Source organism: Poromitra crassiceps, assembly GCF_964638095.1.
Source record: "Poromitra crassiceps genome assembly, chromosome: 23".
NCBI lineage: Eukaryota > Metazoa > Chordata > Actinopteri > Beryciformes > Melamphaidae > Poromitra > Poromitra crassiceps.
Window position 1 is genome coordinate 11,613,923 of NC_139639.1, and position 16,796 is coordinate 11,630,718.

Below are 16,796 nucleotides of genomic sequence, written 5' to 3' on the forward strand. Positions count from 1 at the left end.
TGCAGTACAGACTGTATATGATACAGTACAGACTGTATATGATACAGTACAGACTGTATATGATGCAGTACAGACTGTACTGCATCATATACAGTCTGTACTGCATCATATACAGTCTGTACTGTATATGATACAGTACAGACTGTATATGATGAAGTACAGACTGTATGTGATACATTCACACAATGTAGAAGAGACAGTCTGGCTTGAGAGACGAAGCCAGGTGCCATCCAGTTCCATTGTATTGGAGAGGCAGACATCTCTACAGCTGGTATCTCGAAAACTCAACAACTTGATGGGAAAATATGTATTTTAGATTTTGGGGTGAACTGTCCCTTTAATGTTAGCATGCTAACGCTAGATGCTCCTAGATAGCCTCTCTAGAATACATTTCTGCTTACAGGTTTGCCTGGTGTCTGGTGACCGTTTCCCAGCCTGACCTCTGGCCTCGAGCGGTTTGTTACCTTAACACGCTAACAAACCGCTCACGGACCTCTGACCGGATTCAAACCACCCACAGGCGGCGCGCGCGCGCACACACACACGCACACACACACACACACACACACACACACACACACACACACACACACACACACACTCTGGTGTCATAACGGGACATCCAGTAGCTTCTGCTGCAGGTACTGCTTCACCTCCTCGATGCCGTTCAGCTTCTCCAGCTCCTGGTATGGCAGCTGAGGAGCAGAGAGAGACCAGAGAGAGACCATGGGTTAGGGTTAGGGTTCCTGGTACGGCAGCTGAGGAGCAGAGAGAGACCAGAGAGAGACCATGGGTTAGGGTTAGGGTTCCTGGTACGGCAGCTGAGGAGCAGAGAGAGACCAGAGAGAGACCATGGGTTAGGGTTAGGGTTCCTGGTACGGCAGCTGAGGACCAGAGAGAGACCCCGCTTTACTTATGGCAAATAAAGACATCTTTAACCCATTGATACCTGATGCAGCATTTGCGTGTATATCCCTCATTTGTGTGTGTATCCCTTTAAGACCGCAAAAGGGATACACACACAAATGCTGCATCAGGTATCAATGGGTTAACTGAAACTATGACTAATGGGACTGCTAATGAGACTGCTAACAGTACCACCTTATTCACCGTGCGAACGCAGAGGAAAACACCAGAGAGACTGCTAACAGGGCGGCTTTAGCTCAGGAGGTAGAGCGGGTCGGCCAATGACGCAAGGGTTGGCGGTTCGATCCCCGCTCCCTCCCAGCTGCTGTCGTTGTGTCCTTGGGCAAGACACTTAACCCTCCTTGCTCCCGATGGTGTGTGTAGGCACCCTGCGTGGCAGCCTGCCGCCATCGGTGTATGAATGGGTGAATGTAGACTATCTACTGATTGTAAAGCGCTTTGGATAAAAGCGCTATATAAATGCAGGCCATTTACCATTTACTAACAGTACCACCTTATTCACCGTGCGAACGCAGAGGAAAACACGAGAGAGACTGCTAACTGCTAACGCCGTGCGGAGGACGGAGCAAAGTCGCGGTGCAGCCAGAACGCTGCGCAGACGGACTTGGTGGGACCAAGCAGTAAGGCCTACAAAATAACCCTGCAGCCGCAGGCAGAACTCTCCATCTTCGCCTGCTCAGAGTCCTCTCTGAACTTCCCTACAGCTGTGCAACAATCTCTGACACTGGGGACAACTGTCGCCAAAAGACTCATTCTGAAGGAATGAAAGTCCTCCTCTTCACCTTCTGTTCAGTTGTGGCTGATGGACATGATCTCTGTTATACAGATGGAGAGACTCAGGTTCCTTAGAGCCAACATGCTTAGAAGGTTCTCAACTATCTGGGACCCGTTTTTGGCCACTTTGACAAGGTTAATAACTAAGGTGACTAAGGTTAAGAACTAAGGTGACTAAGGTTAAGAACTAAGGTGACTAAGGTTAAGAACTAAGGTGACTAAGGTTAAGAACTAAGGTGACTAAGGTTAAGAACTAAGGTGACTAAGGTTAAGAACTAAGGTGACTAAGGTTAAGAACTAAGGTGACTAAGGTTAAGAACTAAGGTGACTAAGGTTGGGGGTGATCGACGGCTTGACCGGTTGGTTTCTCATGGACCCCTTGCGTGGAATCCTATGCACAATATCTTACAAGCACATAAGCACCTTATGCAGCTGGTAGCACTACGTTACAATGCTAAATGTAAACATAAGCACCTTATGCAGCTGGTAGCACTACGTTACAATGCTAAATGTAAACATAAGCACCTTATGCAGCTGGTAGCACTACGTTACAATGCTAAATGTAAACATAAGCACCTTATGCAGCTGGTAGCACTACGTTACAATGCTAAATGTAAACATAAGCACCTTATGCAGCTGGTAGCACTACGTTACAATGCTAAATGTAAACATAAGCACCTTATGCAGCTGGTAGCACTACGTTACAATGCTAAATGTAAACGATGTATGTATTTTCCTTTTGCTGTGTCTGAGCCTGTTTGTTTGTCCTGTTCATTTATTGTTCTATAAAAAATGAAATAAAATAATGGGGGGAAACCAAGTGTATTGATGCTATATGTTGGATAACAAATCAGTGAGATTTCACATGACTTTTGCCCCCCTGTAGCACCTCCTGCTGGCAGTCCTATCCTGAGACCCATCACACAGAAATGCAACTCATGTGTTTTATAGAGGAACTGGCTCAGTCCTCTCTCTTTGCAGCTTAGATCCACATTTTCCTTCCCAACAGGTTCCTTGTTTTGCGCGGGAGTACAAAAAGAAGTTACTTCATGATTTTTTTTACATTTGTTGTCTGTGCAGCCCACCACACAACCGCTTTTAGCCATGTTTAATCCAAGGAAAATGACGCTGGTGTATGGAAGTGAAGGGAGAGCTTTCCCCAATGATGGGCGTGGCCTATTTCATGCAGTGTCTCAATTCACCTTATTCTTTGCCCACACATGGACGCTTCTGCATTACGTCATTTCGTAATAGTATTTCCGTTTTAGACTTGCCAAAAACCCCGCAGGCAAGATGGCCGCTCACACTCCCATCCTAAACTGGCAGAATTACTCCCCCATAAACTAACATAACTTGGCCAATAAGTATGTAACATACAAAATAAAACAACCCGTAATATCTTAATTTTATGTAGAATGCAGAGGACATGTAACTGTTTAGTTAAACTTGCATTCCAGGAATATTGTGCTCTAAAGATGACGTTAGTGGCTCGAGACTGTTTCGTCCTGGAACCCACACGTTTTGCGCCAGTGGGATTCGAAATAACGCATCCGAGATATAAAACGTTATGAATATAGCCACGTTATAAACAACAAATTAACGCTGGTGATCCGTATAGAAACAGTGTTACTCGAAATGGTTACAAGTTATATCAATTTGGTCATTCAGTGGCATTTTACTGCCATATAACATAACTAACTAGCGGCTAATATTAGCCACAGTAGGCAACTAGCGCTGAACCGGAAGAACAAATACGTTTGCGTTGAACGCGGAAGAGAGAAAAAGTGGGCGTGGTGAATAAGGTGAATACTAGCATATCGCAATACTATGGTATCGTGACTTAAGTAACATGATAATATATCGTCGGGCATCTGGTGATACCCACCCTTACTGACTAGTAGACATCTTTAAATGAAGATTCCATGCAACTTAACACGTTCACTGCCAATGACGAGTTGAGTCGTCAAAAAAAATCCAACGGTTGACTGCCAATGACGAGTTGAGGCGTCAAAAAAAAAAAAAAAAAAATTTGACGGTGGGACGTGGATCAATGCCCCCCACGTCTCCTATAAAAATATTGGAGCCACCGAACGTGTACAACCCATTCCACCGACCCACTAAGTGGCGACAGTGCTCTCCAGACTAGAGGAAGGCAAGCAAAAAGCAGTGTGAGGAAGCCATTCTCATGAAAATGGATTGGCGAAAACGCTTTCGCTTTCGCGCAGGGAGCTGGCGGTGGGGTTTTGCAAATTTGCATAATAGATTACGGGTGGAACACACTTTGAAACACGCAGCATAAATAAGACCAGAATCGCAAAAGCTTCATCAAAGCTCTCAACAGAAACCCCAAGAAACGAGCGAGCCCATCCAGACTTGCCCAGCGGCCGCCAGCAGACAGGAGCAGCAGCAAAGCAGTGAGCCTGGTGACGCGAGGTTACAGCAGCAGCAGAAACGAGCTTGTGACACGCCCGCTGCAGCCAAGAAGAACACACACGGAGGGAGGAGTTTGAAGGAGAGGGGTGTTTCCTGCTGTTATGGAGGAAATTACTGTTCAAAACTATTGTTTAGATGTCTGACGTCTTACTGATGCCAAAAATGAATGGTTAAAGTGACTGTTCTATCGAATTTCACAAAAAGCTATTTATCTCAGCTTAAATTTTCAGACGCTGAAACCATGCTGTATTCAAGTGCTAATGCCTACATAACTACTAACTCTACAAACTAACTCTTTTAGACAGAGAAAGCACACATTCTATTAGTTCTTTTGAGATATTTTGTGTTCACAAAATCTTAGCAGAAAAGAATCCTCGGGTCTTGAAAGATGAGCCAGAATCCTCAAAAAAACCCTCTGGCAGAAGCTACCTACAGTAAAAAAAAAACGGCTGGCAGTGAATGTGTTAATGGCAAGAATAACTTGTCTTACTAGTTAAGATGTGATTAGAGATATATTAAATTAGAACTTTAATGAGTGGTTAATGGATGACAGATACAGTATGTCATGTGACTCTGGTCAGCTGACCTGCAGGATGACATATCCCAGCAGCCTCAGGTGGCGGTCCCTCATCGCCCGGGAGCCAACCAGAACCTCCGAATTATGACAGTAATGCCACTTATCATTCACCGACATGACGATCCTGAGCAAGAGATAGGGTGGGGGTGGGGCGGGGGGGGAGAGATGAGGGGAGAGACAGAGACAGTGACAGGGAAGGGAAGGGAAAGAGGGAGGGAAAGAGAAAGAGAGATAGAGGGAGAGAGACAGAGAGAGAGGGGAGAGCAAGAGGGGGGGAGAGAGAGGGGGAGAGACAGAGAGAGAGAAAGACAGAGAGGCTTACTACCAAGCAGCAACCTCCGTCTTAGAAAAATGAAGCCAACGTGGAAGCAGTCTTGCTTGCCAGACTCTCCAGCGCTTGTACAGCACAGGAGAGTCTGGCTCCTACTCTCACTTTGGTACAGCGGGAAAAAAGGCTCCGTTATCTTTACAACCATCCACCAAAAGTACCAAGCAGGCCTGCTTTATTGCACAATCCAAATCTTCGTCAAACTCGTCATTTTCAGCGTGTAGCTTGCTAGCTTGCTAGCTAGGGTTGTTGTTGTTTAACAGCGGCGGAGGCATTTGAGAGCAACATGCAGGGAGTGGAAAGGGATTTAACCCATGGATACCTGATGCAGCATTTACGTGTATATCCCTCATTTGTGTGTGTATCCCTTTAAGACCGCGTCACTTGGTTTTGGTCTCTATAGCTATTTTTGCTGTTCATGAAAACTGTACTCAGCGTTTATACAGTTAATGGCTGCAAACAGAAGTCTGGTTGTACAGAAGTGAATGGGGAAAAGGTTTGCTTGCGCACACTGGGGGGTGGAGGGGGCTCCGGTGTGTCCCAGCCCGGCCTTCTCTCTCAAGCCTTGTGTGTGTGGGGGCGGGGGCGGGGGCATCACTGGTCAAGGGATGCCGGTAGGTCAGAATAGTTTAGGCTAGGCTATAGATTAGCTACAGCCTACAGTTAGGCTATAGATTAGCTACAGCCTACAGTTAGGCTATAGATTAGCTACAGCCTACAGTTAGGCTATAGATTAGCTACAGCCTACAGTTAGGCTATAGATTAGCTACAGCCTACAGTTAGGCTATAGATTAGCTACAGCCTAACTGTAGGCTGTAGACCAGAGGTTTCCAAAGTCTGAGACCATGGGCCTTCTCTCAGAAATAGCATGGGAAAAGCTCCATGAAAAAGTTGCCTTCACTCTTATTCAAATTATTAATTTAACTTCAACGGAAAGCAAAACTATTTCACTCACTGAGCCTCCCCTCAAACTGTTTGAGCCTCCCTGAGGGAGGGGGCACCTCCCACTTTGGAATCCTCTGAACTAGGGTGTTATAGTGTTCAGGCTAAAATCAGACTAGAGTAGAGTAGAGTAGGACAGGGCAGACTAGGCTCAGGCTGTAGATTAGGTAGAATCCTTGTGTTCTAGTTAGTTCAGGTTCATGGTTAGAGAGTAGTCAGATTGTCTGAGCTGCTGCTCATTTTGGTCTGGCCGCTCTGTTGCTGGTTCCAATGTGCCGCTGCAGCTGGATGGCCAGGTGGATTCAATAGCTGCTGTATATTCTATCTGTTCTGCTCTCCTCTTCCCCCCTTCCCCACACCTCCTCCTTTTCCCCGCTCTCCTCCCCCACCTTCTCCCTTTCCCTGCTCTCTCCTCCCCATATCCCCCCGCTCTAGAGGTCTTCACGGGTCTAATCGGATCCGAGGACCCGACCCGAGACCCGTACGGGGCCGGGTCCACATTTTATTATGGTCACGTGTGTCCGGGTCGGGATGGTCGGGTCCTATTCTATCACCACGGGTCCCAGGTCTGTTTATCATTATGTGTAATACCCGAGTGGGTCTGAGAAGACCCGTGATACGCGCTGATCACGAGAGAAACACATGAAAACACAGCACGCACCGCACGCGAGGCAGGTTGTCACAAACTGCAAGTAGCAAGAACTGTGGTGCTCTGTTATGTTGGCCTGTTGGAGTAACGCTCTGGGTTCGATTACTCATGTCTGCCTCAGTAAAGCCAAAGTTGCATCTAGCCCATAGACATAAATAATAGTCTAGCCTCCGTGACAATTATTATATTGTTTAGAGTTAAGTGACCATGCGCACTCGGAGTCATATTTACTAGAAGAGTACAAAAACAGAACATGTCAGAAGAGTGGAGTTATGCATGCCGAGTGTGCCAGGCAAAGTAACGTGACAAGCTAGCTCAAGATTAGCATTGTGAGCTAACGTAAACATGGACATCTCGGTGAAAATTGGCGCAGATGGGAGCAACGCTTCAGGCTGTACATGGTCGCTTCAGGTGCATGTGCCAAAGAAGAGGGGAGAATGCTATATAACGTTATAGGTAAGATGCACAAAGTTTCATTTATACAACGTGTAATAGCAATTTGCAAGCAACTTTGACGTCGTCACTACTAGTCTCTGCCTCGGTATTTCTAGGTTCTGTACGGGTCCGGTATGCTTGGTTCTATACGGGTCTGGGTCCGACATTTGTCAGTTTTGACGGGCCCGGGTTTCAGCTTTCTAATAATAGACGGGTCCGGTCCAAGTCCGGTCCAGGTCCGGGCACAAATTTCCCAGGTCCATTAGGGTCCGGGTCCATCATTTTGGACCTGTGAAGACCTCTACCCCGCTCTCCCCCCTGCTCCCTCCCCACCTCCTCCCTTTCCCTGCTCTCTCCTCCCCTGCTATTTTTTATTGCTATTGTTGTGTCAGCTAGATTTAGCTAGACATATTCTCTGTGAAGTCTTCTGAGACATGCTTGTGAATTAGGGCTATACAAATAAACTTGACTTGACTTGAAAATGAGCCTACTTCTCACTTGATTGATGACCTCAGAAAACACTTTCCTAATGAGTTTATGTCTCAATCACTAGTTTCAACTCTTCTTCAACACAGCATCATGTTCATTTCTTTAGTCAATTATGGTCCCATTTAGAGTCAAATAGAGGGTAAAGCAGACTATGCAGGCAGACAGACCTCCTGATCTGTCTCTGGTCAGTTGTGTTGTCGGTTTCTGCTCGGTCGTCGGCCACACACCCCTCGGTGTAGGCCCCGCCTCCCTCGGTGTAGGCCCCGCCTCCCTCATCCTCCAGGATTTTCCCTAAGGAGAATTGGAAGAGGGCATCCGGCCCTGGCCCCGCCCCCTGGGCCGCGGGCTGGGCGGGGCTGTCTGAGGAGCGAAGGATAGGATAGACTTTATTGTCCCAATGTGAAATGAGCCTTGGTTATCACAGTGTGGACACACAGTATTATACTTGAATATTGGGGGGGGCGGTTCTTGGTTCATATGGAGGTTCATAAAACTTCATTCCGCATGACAGAACATGATAAACATCTATGTAAGCACTGAAAATCAAGTATAGGTATGATACTATTATTATTATAATTGTGGTGGAAATTTGACACAGAGTGTTGAAAACCAGGAACTTGTCCCGAGAGATATCTGTGGGGACCCCGGACGGCCATCTTGAAATCGGGACTGTCCGGGTAAAACCGGGACGACTGGTAACCATGTTAAGGGCTTTAATTGTTGTTCAGGGGAACCCTGTACCTGAGGGCGGGCTGCTGAGTGTGGAGCTGTCCTGGCTCTCCACAGAGTGCTCCTTGGGGAGGCCGGAGTAAAACTCTGCGGGGGGGGCGTAGTCCGGAGCACCCCCTGGGGGGCCGTGGGCATGGTGCGGGAGGGAGGCCACACCCTCCAGCGCCGTGAACGGAGAGAACTTCTGGAAGTCGGAGGTGAGGGTTGCCACAGTAACCAGCCCGTCTGCGGGTTTGGACGCTGCAGCCACGCAGGTCCGGATGGGCAGAACCCGACCGGAACCATCCATCCACAACACAAAGTCTGCTGACAACAAGGAGGTTCAGATGACTGTGATCAGATTATTATACAGGTCATATTTCAGATGACGGTGTTCAGATTATTATACGTGGTGTCACAGAGTGAGTTGTGACTATTATGTATTGTGAGATACCCCCTTTGTGTACCGTAAATTCCGGACTATAAGCCGCGGCTTTTTTCCCGTTTTTTGGCCTTTTTTGCCCCCTGCGGCTTATATAACGGTGCGGCTTATCTATGGATTTTTCCAGCAAACGGCCACTCGGGAACCTCCAAAATCTATGGATGTTGGTATGAGGCAGAACGAGAGCAAGACAGACATTATGAGAGCGAGACCCTGATTGGATGATGTTGCAAAAAATGTGCCTCGCGACCTGATTGGAGCACTGTGCCACTACTCTCTCTCAGCCACTACGGTAAAACACCCTCCCTCCTCCCTCGCTCCGGGGAGAAAAAGGCAGCGATTGAGCCTGAAAGACAGTCTGAATGAAATTGAATGTAACATTCCCAATTCTATGTATTACATTCTAAAAAACTAACAGCAACATTTTGGAAGGCTAAGCCACACAACTAGCTCGTTGTAATCTAACATCATGCTTCAAAAGATGGAGAACTGGCTGTGTTACGACGATGGCGGCGATTGAGCCTGAAAGCCATGTCTGAGACAGTAGCGAGACAGGAACAACAACAGCAGCAGCAGCAAAGGATCATGCACAAACCCGAGACGAAAGGGACTGTCCGTCAGGGCGCGGACGACTGTGTCAGCAACTCCCTCCCGACTACCAGGAGAAAATTACAAACTTCGGCGAATTCACACAAAGAAAGATCAAGGAATATTCCATCGGACCGGAGCAGATCATAAATATGGATGAAGTGCCTTTGACGTTCGACCTGCCTCTCACTAGGACTGTTAACAAGAAAGGTGAATCGTCCATCACGTTGAGAACCACAGGTCACGAGAGAACGAATTTCACTTGTGTTCTTGGCTGCACAGCATCTGGAGTAAAGCTCCCGCCGATGGTGATTTTTAAGCATCTCACAATGTGTGATTTTGTCTGGGGATTAGTGACCTGACTTTTGTTTTGTTGAAATGTTAATAAATGGGAGCTTCCCCAAACAGCCATCTCTTTCCCGACAATCCCCTCTGTGCACGAAGCCTTACATATGGTAATTAAACATCAAAACACCCGCGGCTTATAGACCGGTGCGGCTTATATATGTAAAAAACAGTCAACTCTGCAGGTGCGGCTTATACACCGGTGCGCCTTATAGTCCGGAATTTACGGTAATTATAATATGTTAATATTACGTCTTTGCATCAGAGGTCAAAGCAGGAAGTGGCTTAGAGATTATAATCATTGACTTCAGGTGGGCGAGCTCTCTCTGCCACCGGGCTGCCATTTTGCTGTTGGTTTGATGAGGAAGCATGTGTTGCTGCTGTCCTCGTTGTTTTGGTCGAGACAATCAATGCTTTTTTTCTTTCTTTCCACCCTCCTCTCCTCCCCTCTCCTCCCCTCTCCATCAGCTAATATAAGAAGGTGGAGCTTCATGAGACACTCTCTAGTTTTCTGGCTGGGAGGAGCCCTGTGGGCCAACACAGAGAACTTGACTCCACCCCCACTACCACCTGGGAGGAGCCCTGTGGGCCAACACAGAGAACTTGACTCCACCCCCCCCCCCCCCCACCACCTGGGAGGAGCCCTGTGGGCCAACACAGAGAACTTGACTCCACCCCCACTACCACCTGGGAGGAGCCCTGTGGGCCAACACAGAGAACTTGACTCCACCCCACCACCGGCATGCGCCGTGCACACAAACAAACGCACCTTGCTTTCCCCCAGCGGACATAAAAGAAGTGAGCTCATGTTGTAAACATGAAACTAACATATTACACTTCTTTCCTAATGTCAACCCAGTGTGAGTAACATTACAACCCAGTGTGAGTAACATTACAACCCAGTGTGAGTAACATTACAATACAACCCAGTGTGAGTAACATTACAACCCAGTGTGAGTAACATTACAATACAACCCAGTGTGAGTAACATTACAACCCAGTGTGAGTAACATTACAACCCAGTGTGAGTAACATTACAATACAACCCAGTGTGAGTAACATTACAACCCAGTGTGAGTAACATTACAATACAACCCAGTGTGAGTAACATTACAACCCAGTGTGAGTAACATTACAATACAACCCAGTGTGAGTAACATTACAACCCAGTGTGAGTAACATTACAATACAACCCAGTGTGAGTAACATTACAACCCAGTGTGAGTAACATTACAATACAACCCAGTGTGAGTAACATTACAATACAACCCAGTGTGAGTAACATTACAACCCAGTGTGAGTAACATTACAACCCAGTGTGAGTAACATTACAATACAACCCAGTGTGAGTAACATTACAACCCAGTGTGAGTAACATTACAACCCAGTGTGATATTATTGTTATTACTGTAGTCAGATTATTATATGAGTCATACTCATATTACTGTGCTCAGATTATTATACATGGGTTATATATTCAGATTACTGTTCAGTTACTACAAAGTAGGGCTGTCCTCGAATATTCGCATATTCATTCATAATGCTGACAATCGAATTTAAAAATTAATATTTCATTATTAATATAAAAAATATATATATTACATTTTTTGTAGTACCTGTGTAGTATGTAGTATACAGTACCTGTGTAGTATCCTGGAGCCAGTACTTCATCCTGTTTGTAGTTTTGTTCTCCCACCAGCTGTCTGAGAGCCTCAGCCACCAGACCTTTATAACTGACACAACCCACCAGAACCAGTTACAATAACTCATAAGAACCAGTTACACACAATAACTTATAACATCATTAATTAGTTCAACACACTGCCACTTGAAAATTGATGATTTCAGCTTTAAAGTTCCAGATATGTTGTGTCAATATTCAATATTTTTCAAGCTGACCATCAAAAATCCAAGTATTCAGTGACCCCGCCTCTTTCATTTGATTCATTGGTACCACTCATTTCTCACAAATAGAGTACAGTTGGTTAAAGTCAACCAGACTTTTCCACTTCTATCATCACTAACATAGGAGCACCACAGGGGGGCAACCTAAGTTCAACCTTTCTTTTCACAATCTACACAGATGATTGTAGAATTGAGTCCAAACACATTTCTACTAAGTTTTCAGATGACACCAAAGATGAGCCTAGTATCCATCAGGACTGTACAGACAGATTAGTACAGTTCACTTATCATTCATGCAAAGAAGACTAAATAAATCATGTTTGGTCTTCCATTGCGTGCCTGCGTGTGTGCGTGTGTGTGTGCGTGCGTGGGCGTGCGTGTGTGTGTGCGTATGCGTGTGTGTGTGCGTGTGTGTGTGCGTGCATGCGTGTGTGTGTGTGTGTGCGTGTGTGTGGGTGTACCTGTACTTGCGGTTGACCTCGTCGGCAGTCAGGGCATGGTCAAACATCAGCACCTTGTGCGCCTCCTGCAGCCGCGGCCCTGTGTAGTCCTGGTACTCCAGCTCAACCGCCGCGTCCAGGAGAGAGAGGTACCGACGCACGATCAACGCATACGGGCTGTCTGCGCACACACACACACACAGGACAGCTCATTTTGCTGTTTAGACAATTTCTCCAGACTGTGTGGGTGTGGCAGATCACATTTTGATTGACAGCTCCCTGGCTTCTTAAGAGGACTGAGGACTCCAACTCAAAAACTCTCACCCCTACTTCAGTTTCACAATCACAACTTCATTCAGAACTCAGTCATTCTGTCCTACATTTGGAACTATAAGAACCACAGAATTTAGAAAATTCACTTGCAAAAACACAAGTCTGAGGGAGGGTATGGCCTTACCAGTATTTAGGGACTACTACTGGGCTGCCAATGTTAGGGCTCTGATGTACTGGCAGCAAGGGACTCCGGGTAACTTAACTTCCGGGGCCCCCCCTGTGGCTGAAAATGGAGGCCAGCTCCATTGTCAACTCTTCCTTGCCAGCCATGCTATTTGCTAAGTTAGAGAAACCTGGGACCTTGTGGAACTGTGGTCAGAATTTTAAACCAAGTTAGAAGTGTTTTGAGTCTACCAGATGTTTCTGTCCACATGCCAATTTGTTTCAATCCCTCTTTTGGCTCCATGGTCAGACAGAAACTATCATGCCTGGAGTGAGAAGGGGCTATGCAGTTTTTTTACTCTCAAATTGTTTCCACACAGTTTTAAAGGGATGGTTAGGGTTTTTTGAGGTGGGGTTGTATGAGGTACAGTACATATGGATAGTTAGTGGCCTCCCCACAGTAGATATATATATATATATATTAGGGGTGTCACGGTACACAAAAGTCACAGTTCTGTACGTACCTCGGTTTTGGGGTCACGGTTCGGTACGAATACGGTACAACGGGGAAAAAAAGCAACAAATCCCAAATTGTTTTTTTCCCTTTGAATTTGTCTGAATTCTGTGTTTTGCTTTTTACGCTCATTTTACCATCAGAAATAGAGTCTAATAAGTGGGAATGAATAAATGTCCACTATTTAATAAGATCTAGGCAATCCACAGGTTTTACTCTAGAGCAGTGATTTTCAAAGTGTGGGGTGCGCCTCCCTCTCAGATGTCTGTATTCCAGCTGTTTGACAGGGCAAAGGCATTTCCCCCCACTTTAAATCTTTATTGTACACAAGTTTGTAAACAGAGCGCATGTGTGGAGTAGCCTAATACTCCCACCAACCCCTCCCCCACTGTCTGACAGACAGCGGGTGGGTTTCACTTTCCCAGTAAGTACGGAGTACTTAGTACTTAACTACCGTAAATTCCGGACTATAAGACGCACCGGTCTATAAGCCGCACCTTCAAAGGTGACTATTTTTTTCTTCTATAAGCCGCACCGGTCTATAAGCCGCGGGTGTTTTGATGTTTAATTACCATATGTAAGGCTTCGTGCACAGAGGGGATTGTCGGGAAAGAGATGGCTGTTTGGGGAAGCTCCCATTTATTAACATTTCAACAAAACAAAAGTCAGGTCACTAATCCCCAGACAAAATCACACATTGTGGTATTTTTTGTTTTTTTTACAGTGCACACAGTGTCCGCGGTGTGGTGAAAAGAGGGCAAGAGAGGAAATTAAAACAGAAGTGGATTTATAGTTAGAAAGAGTGCTAAAGAAGAGAGAATTCCGTTTTTTATTTTTTTATTTTAGTTACTCACAGTACTATTGACCAGTCCAACTCAAAAGATATTCGGCAGTTTCACTTTGAGCTCTTGTTCCGCCGCTGGGCACACAGTGTCCGCGGTGTGGTGAAAAGAGGGCAAGAGAGGAAATTAAAACAGAAGTGGATTTATAGTTAGAAAGAGTGCTAAAGATAGTCCGGTCTGGTTATGACGAGTCTCGCTGGGTACAGTACGCCAAAGCGATATCCATTGACTCGATGATGCTGTTGTATGTTGCGCGTTTCTGTTGCACCAACGCGGAGAGGTCCTGCCGGACGAAAAAGCGCGTACCCTCCCAGGTGAGGGGCTTCTTCCCCGCAGCCTGGAGGATGAGTTGACGGTCGGGCCAGCGGAGTAGGCAGATGAAGATGGCCCTCGGTGGCAGGCCGGGGTCTGGATGTGGCCGAGGCGCCCGGTGTGCCCTGTCCACCTCTGGTGGTTTCTCGCCTTCCTTCAGGTCCAGGATGTAACACAGGATTTTGCCACGAAAGCGTCCATGTCACCAATCTCAGCTCCTCTTTTACATTGATCAGGCGAATGTTATTTCTTTTACTCCTGCTGATTAAGTCATCAACCTGCATGTGCAGGGTTTCGATTTTGCATTTTATCCATTTTCGGACTCACTGTGTTGTTTTTGTCCTCCAGTGCGCGGATGCGCTTTTCCGCATTATAAACTCTGTTCACGGTTGCCTTAGTTTCTTTAGTGAGTGAGTGGATGGACTTCTGCACGTTTTCAAACTTGTTTTCAAGCTGCTCAAAACCTCTGAGCGATGTCGGACTTAATCGATAGTGTTTCACGGAGTAAAAGTTTAGCCCAAGCGTGTATCTCCAGCCTCCAGCAGGTGAGTCATTTCCTCATTCATGGCGTGATTGCTTCGTCTTTTTCTTTCTGCTTACCTGTGTTGTGTTATGTTATGTTATGTTATGTTGTTAAAAGAGGGCAAGAGAGGAAATTAAAACAGAAGTGGATTTATAGTTAGAAAGAGTGCTAAAAAAGAGAGATTTTTTTTTTTTTTTGGAAAAAATCCATAGATAAGACGCACCGTTATATAAGCCGCAGGGGGCAAAAAAGGCCAAAAAACGGGGAAAAAGCCGCGGCTTATAGTCCGGAATTTACGGTAGCTAGTACGCTAACATTATTGGATGCGAGTTTTGTTTACCATAATGATTACGTTCGGTCATCCAATGGATTATTGGATTATTGGAACATGACAAAACCCCTCTTCCTCACCGCATCTTGCTTGTCATCCCACGCGATGTAAGTTGCTTGTTTACAAGTTAACAGCTTTGTCAGTGTTATGTAACGTTTAGCCGCAACGCGCAACTATAAAGGACTTTGTCGCGGCTACGTAACGTTACATTAGCAAGCTTACCTCGTTGGCTTGATGTTGACAGAATTTGCAAAACAGCTTATCGCCTGAGTCATAAAAGTCATTAGGATACTGCGCTGCACTTTTTTGACGATGGTAACGGGAGAGCAGCTGGAAACTTCAGTATTGTTGTGGTTTGTTCTGTCTGTTCTGGAGCGACCCCCCCCGGTAATGTTTCCTCTCCACAAAACGTTCCATTCTGTGAACATTTCTATGGCCCTTGTGTTGTTTTGGTGTCTTCTTCTGTGGCGTTTAATTCAATTCAATTACATGCCATTCAAACAGTGTTTAGGTGCTTTACTACCACCTTCTGGATTTGACGTATTCGTCGTGTCGATTCACGTACCGAACCGTGATGCCCGTACCGTGAACTCACGGGACGAATACATGTACCGCGACACCCCTAATATATATATATATATATATATATATATATATATATATATATATATATATATATATATATATATATATATACCCACAGTAGAATGCATCCAGCGCACTCCCAGTTAGGAGACATGGAAACAGAGTGCTCTGCTTCTGTGACTGGGGGTCATGAGCAAAAACTTAATTTAGCCAACTAAAAGAAGGCTCACCTAAACAAATCAAGGTCAGTGTACATGTCCGCTGTCTGTCTGCAGCAGCACTGTGTAGCACACATGTAATGCCCCTAAATGGCTCTAGGGTTAGGGTTATTAAATGGCTAGTGAGTGGAGGCGGGCTTTTGGCAGCAGTTACTAACTGGTGACGTTGTTGTGAGTGGAGGGGGGGTTTTGGCAGCAGTTACTAACTGGTGACGTTGTTGTGAGTGGAGGGGGGTAGGCATGGGTCGATTTCCGGTTTTACCGGTTCGGTTCGGTATACGAGCCCAAACCGGTTTGATCACGTGCAAACCGAAAAAAAAAAAAAAAAAAAAAAAAAAAAATTTTTTTTTTTTGCCAGTCCATTCTGATTGCACTATTGTTCGTATTAGCCTCTTCTCAAGTTGCACTAGTAGGCAAAAGTCTTATTTTGTTTATTATGTTGATGTTTGAAGAAAAGTTAAGCTGAATAGTTATGAGAAATAAAAACAGTGTGTTGTTACAGTTAAAAGGTTCTGCTTATTTGTATTCAGTGTTTGTGCTGGTTGGCAGCATACCAGCTTAGAGGTGCATTATCGCCACCAACTGCAGCCGCTTTGATACGTTTTTTTGGGGAATATCGAACCGGTTTCAAAATGTTCAAACCGACCCATGCCTAGGCCCTATATTGTGTGAATTTGTGAGTTTTGAAGTTTATAAGGCAGCTCAGCTGTAAGCCAATCCATTCTGATTGCACTGCTTGTGTTTTTATTAGCCTTTTTCTCAAGTTGCACTATAGGCAGAAGTCTTATTTCATTTATTATTTTGATGTTTAGAAGAAAAGTTGAGCTGAATAGTTATGAGAAATAAATACAGGGTGTGTTTGTTACACAGGTGTCCTGCTTCTTTTTATTCAGTATCATTGCTGGTTGACAATACCAGCTTAGAGGTGTATTATCGCTATCAGGTGGACTGAAGTTGCACTACAGACAGTTATGGGCCACACTCGGGAGCCCTGCTTGAAAATTTTTTTTTTTTTTTTTTTTTTTTTTTTTTTAATTACAAAAAAAATCGGTAT

General features: G+C 45.5%; 1 protein-coding gene across 1 annotated transcript in view; it reads right to left on the reverse strand.

Annotated features, from left to right (window-relative positions):
• Positions 1 to 255: 255 nt before the first annotated feature.
• Positions 256 to 16,796, reverse strand: part of fastk (Fas-activated serine/threonine kinase) — a gene marked incomplete at its 5' end in the record, with an annotated part of 30,527 nt that continues 13,986 nt past the window's right edge. The window contains 6 exons of the mRNA XM_083658956.1: positions 256 to 695; positions 4,721 to 4,835; positions 7,722 to 7,914; positions 8,296 to 8,586; positions 11,279 to 11,370; positions 12,004 to 12,159. Of these exons, the coding sequence (XP_083515082.1) occupies positions 609 to 695; positions 4,721 to 4,835; positions 7,722 to 7,914; positions 8,296 to 8,586; positions 11,279 to 11,370; positions 12,004 to 12,159 (934 nt within the window). The 3' untranslated portion in view covers positions 256 to 608. The remainder of the gene's footprint in view (positions 696 to 4,720; positions 4,836 to 7,721; positions 7,915 to 8,295; positions 8,587 to 11,278; positions 11,371 to 12,003; positions 12,160 to 16,796) is intronic.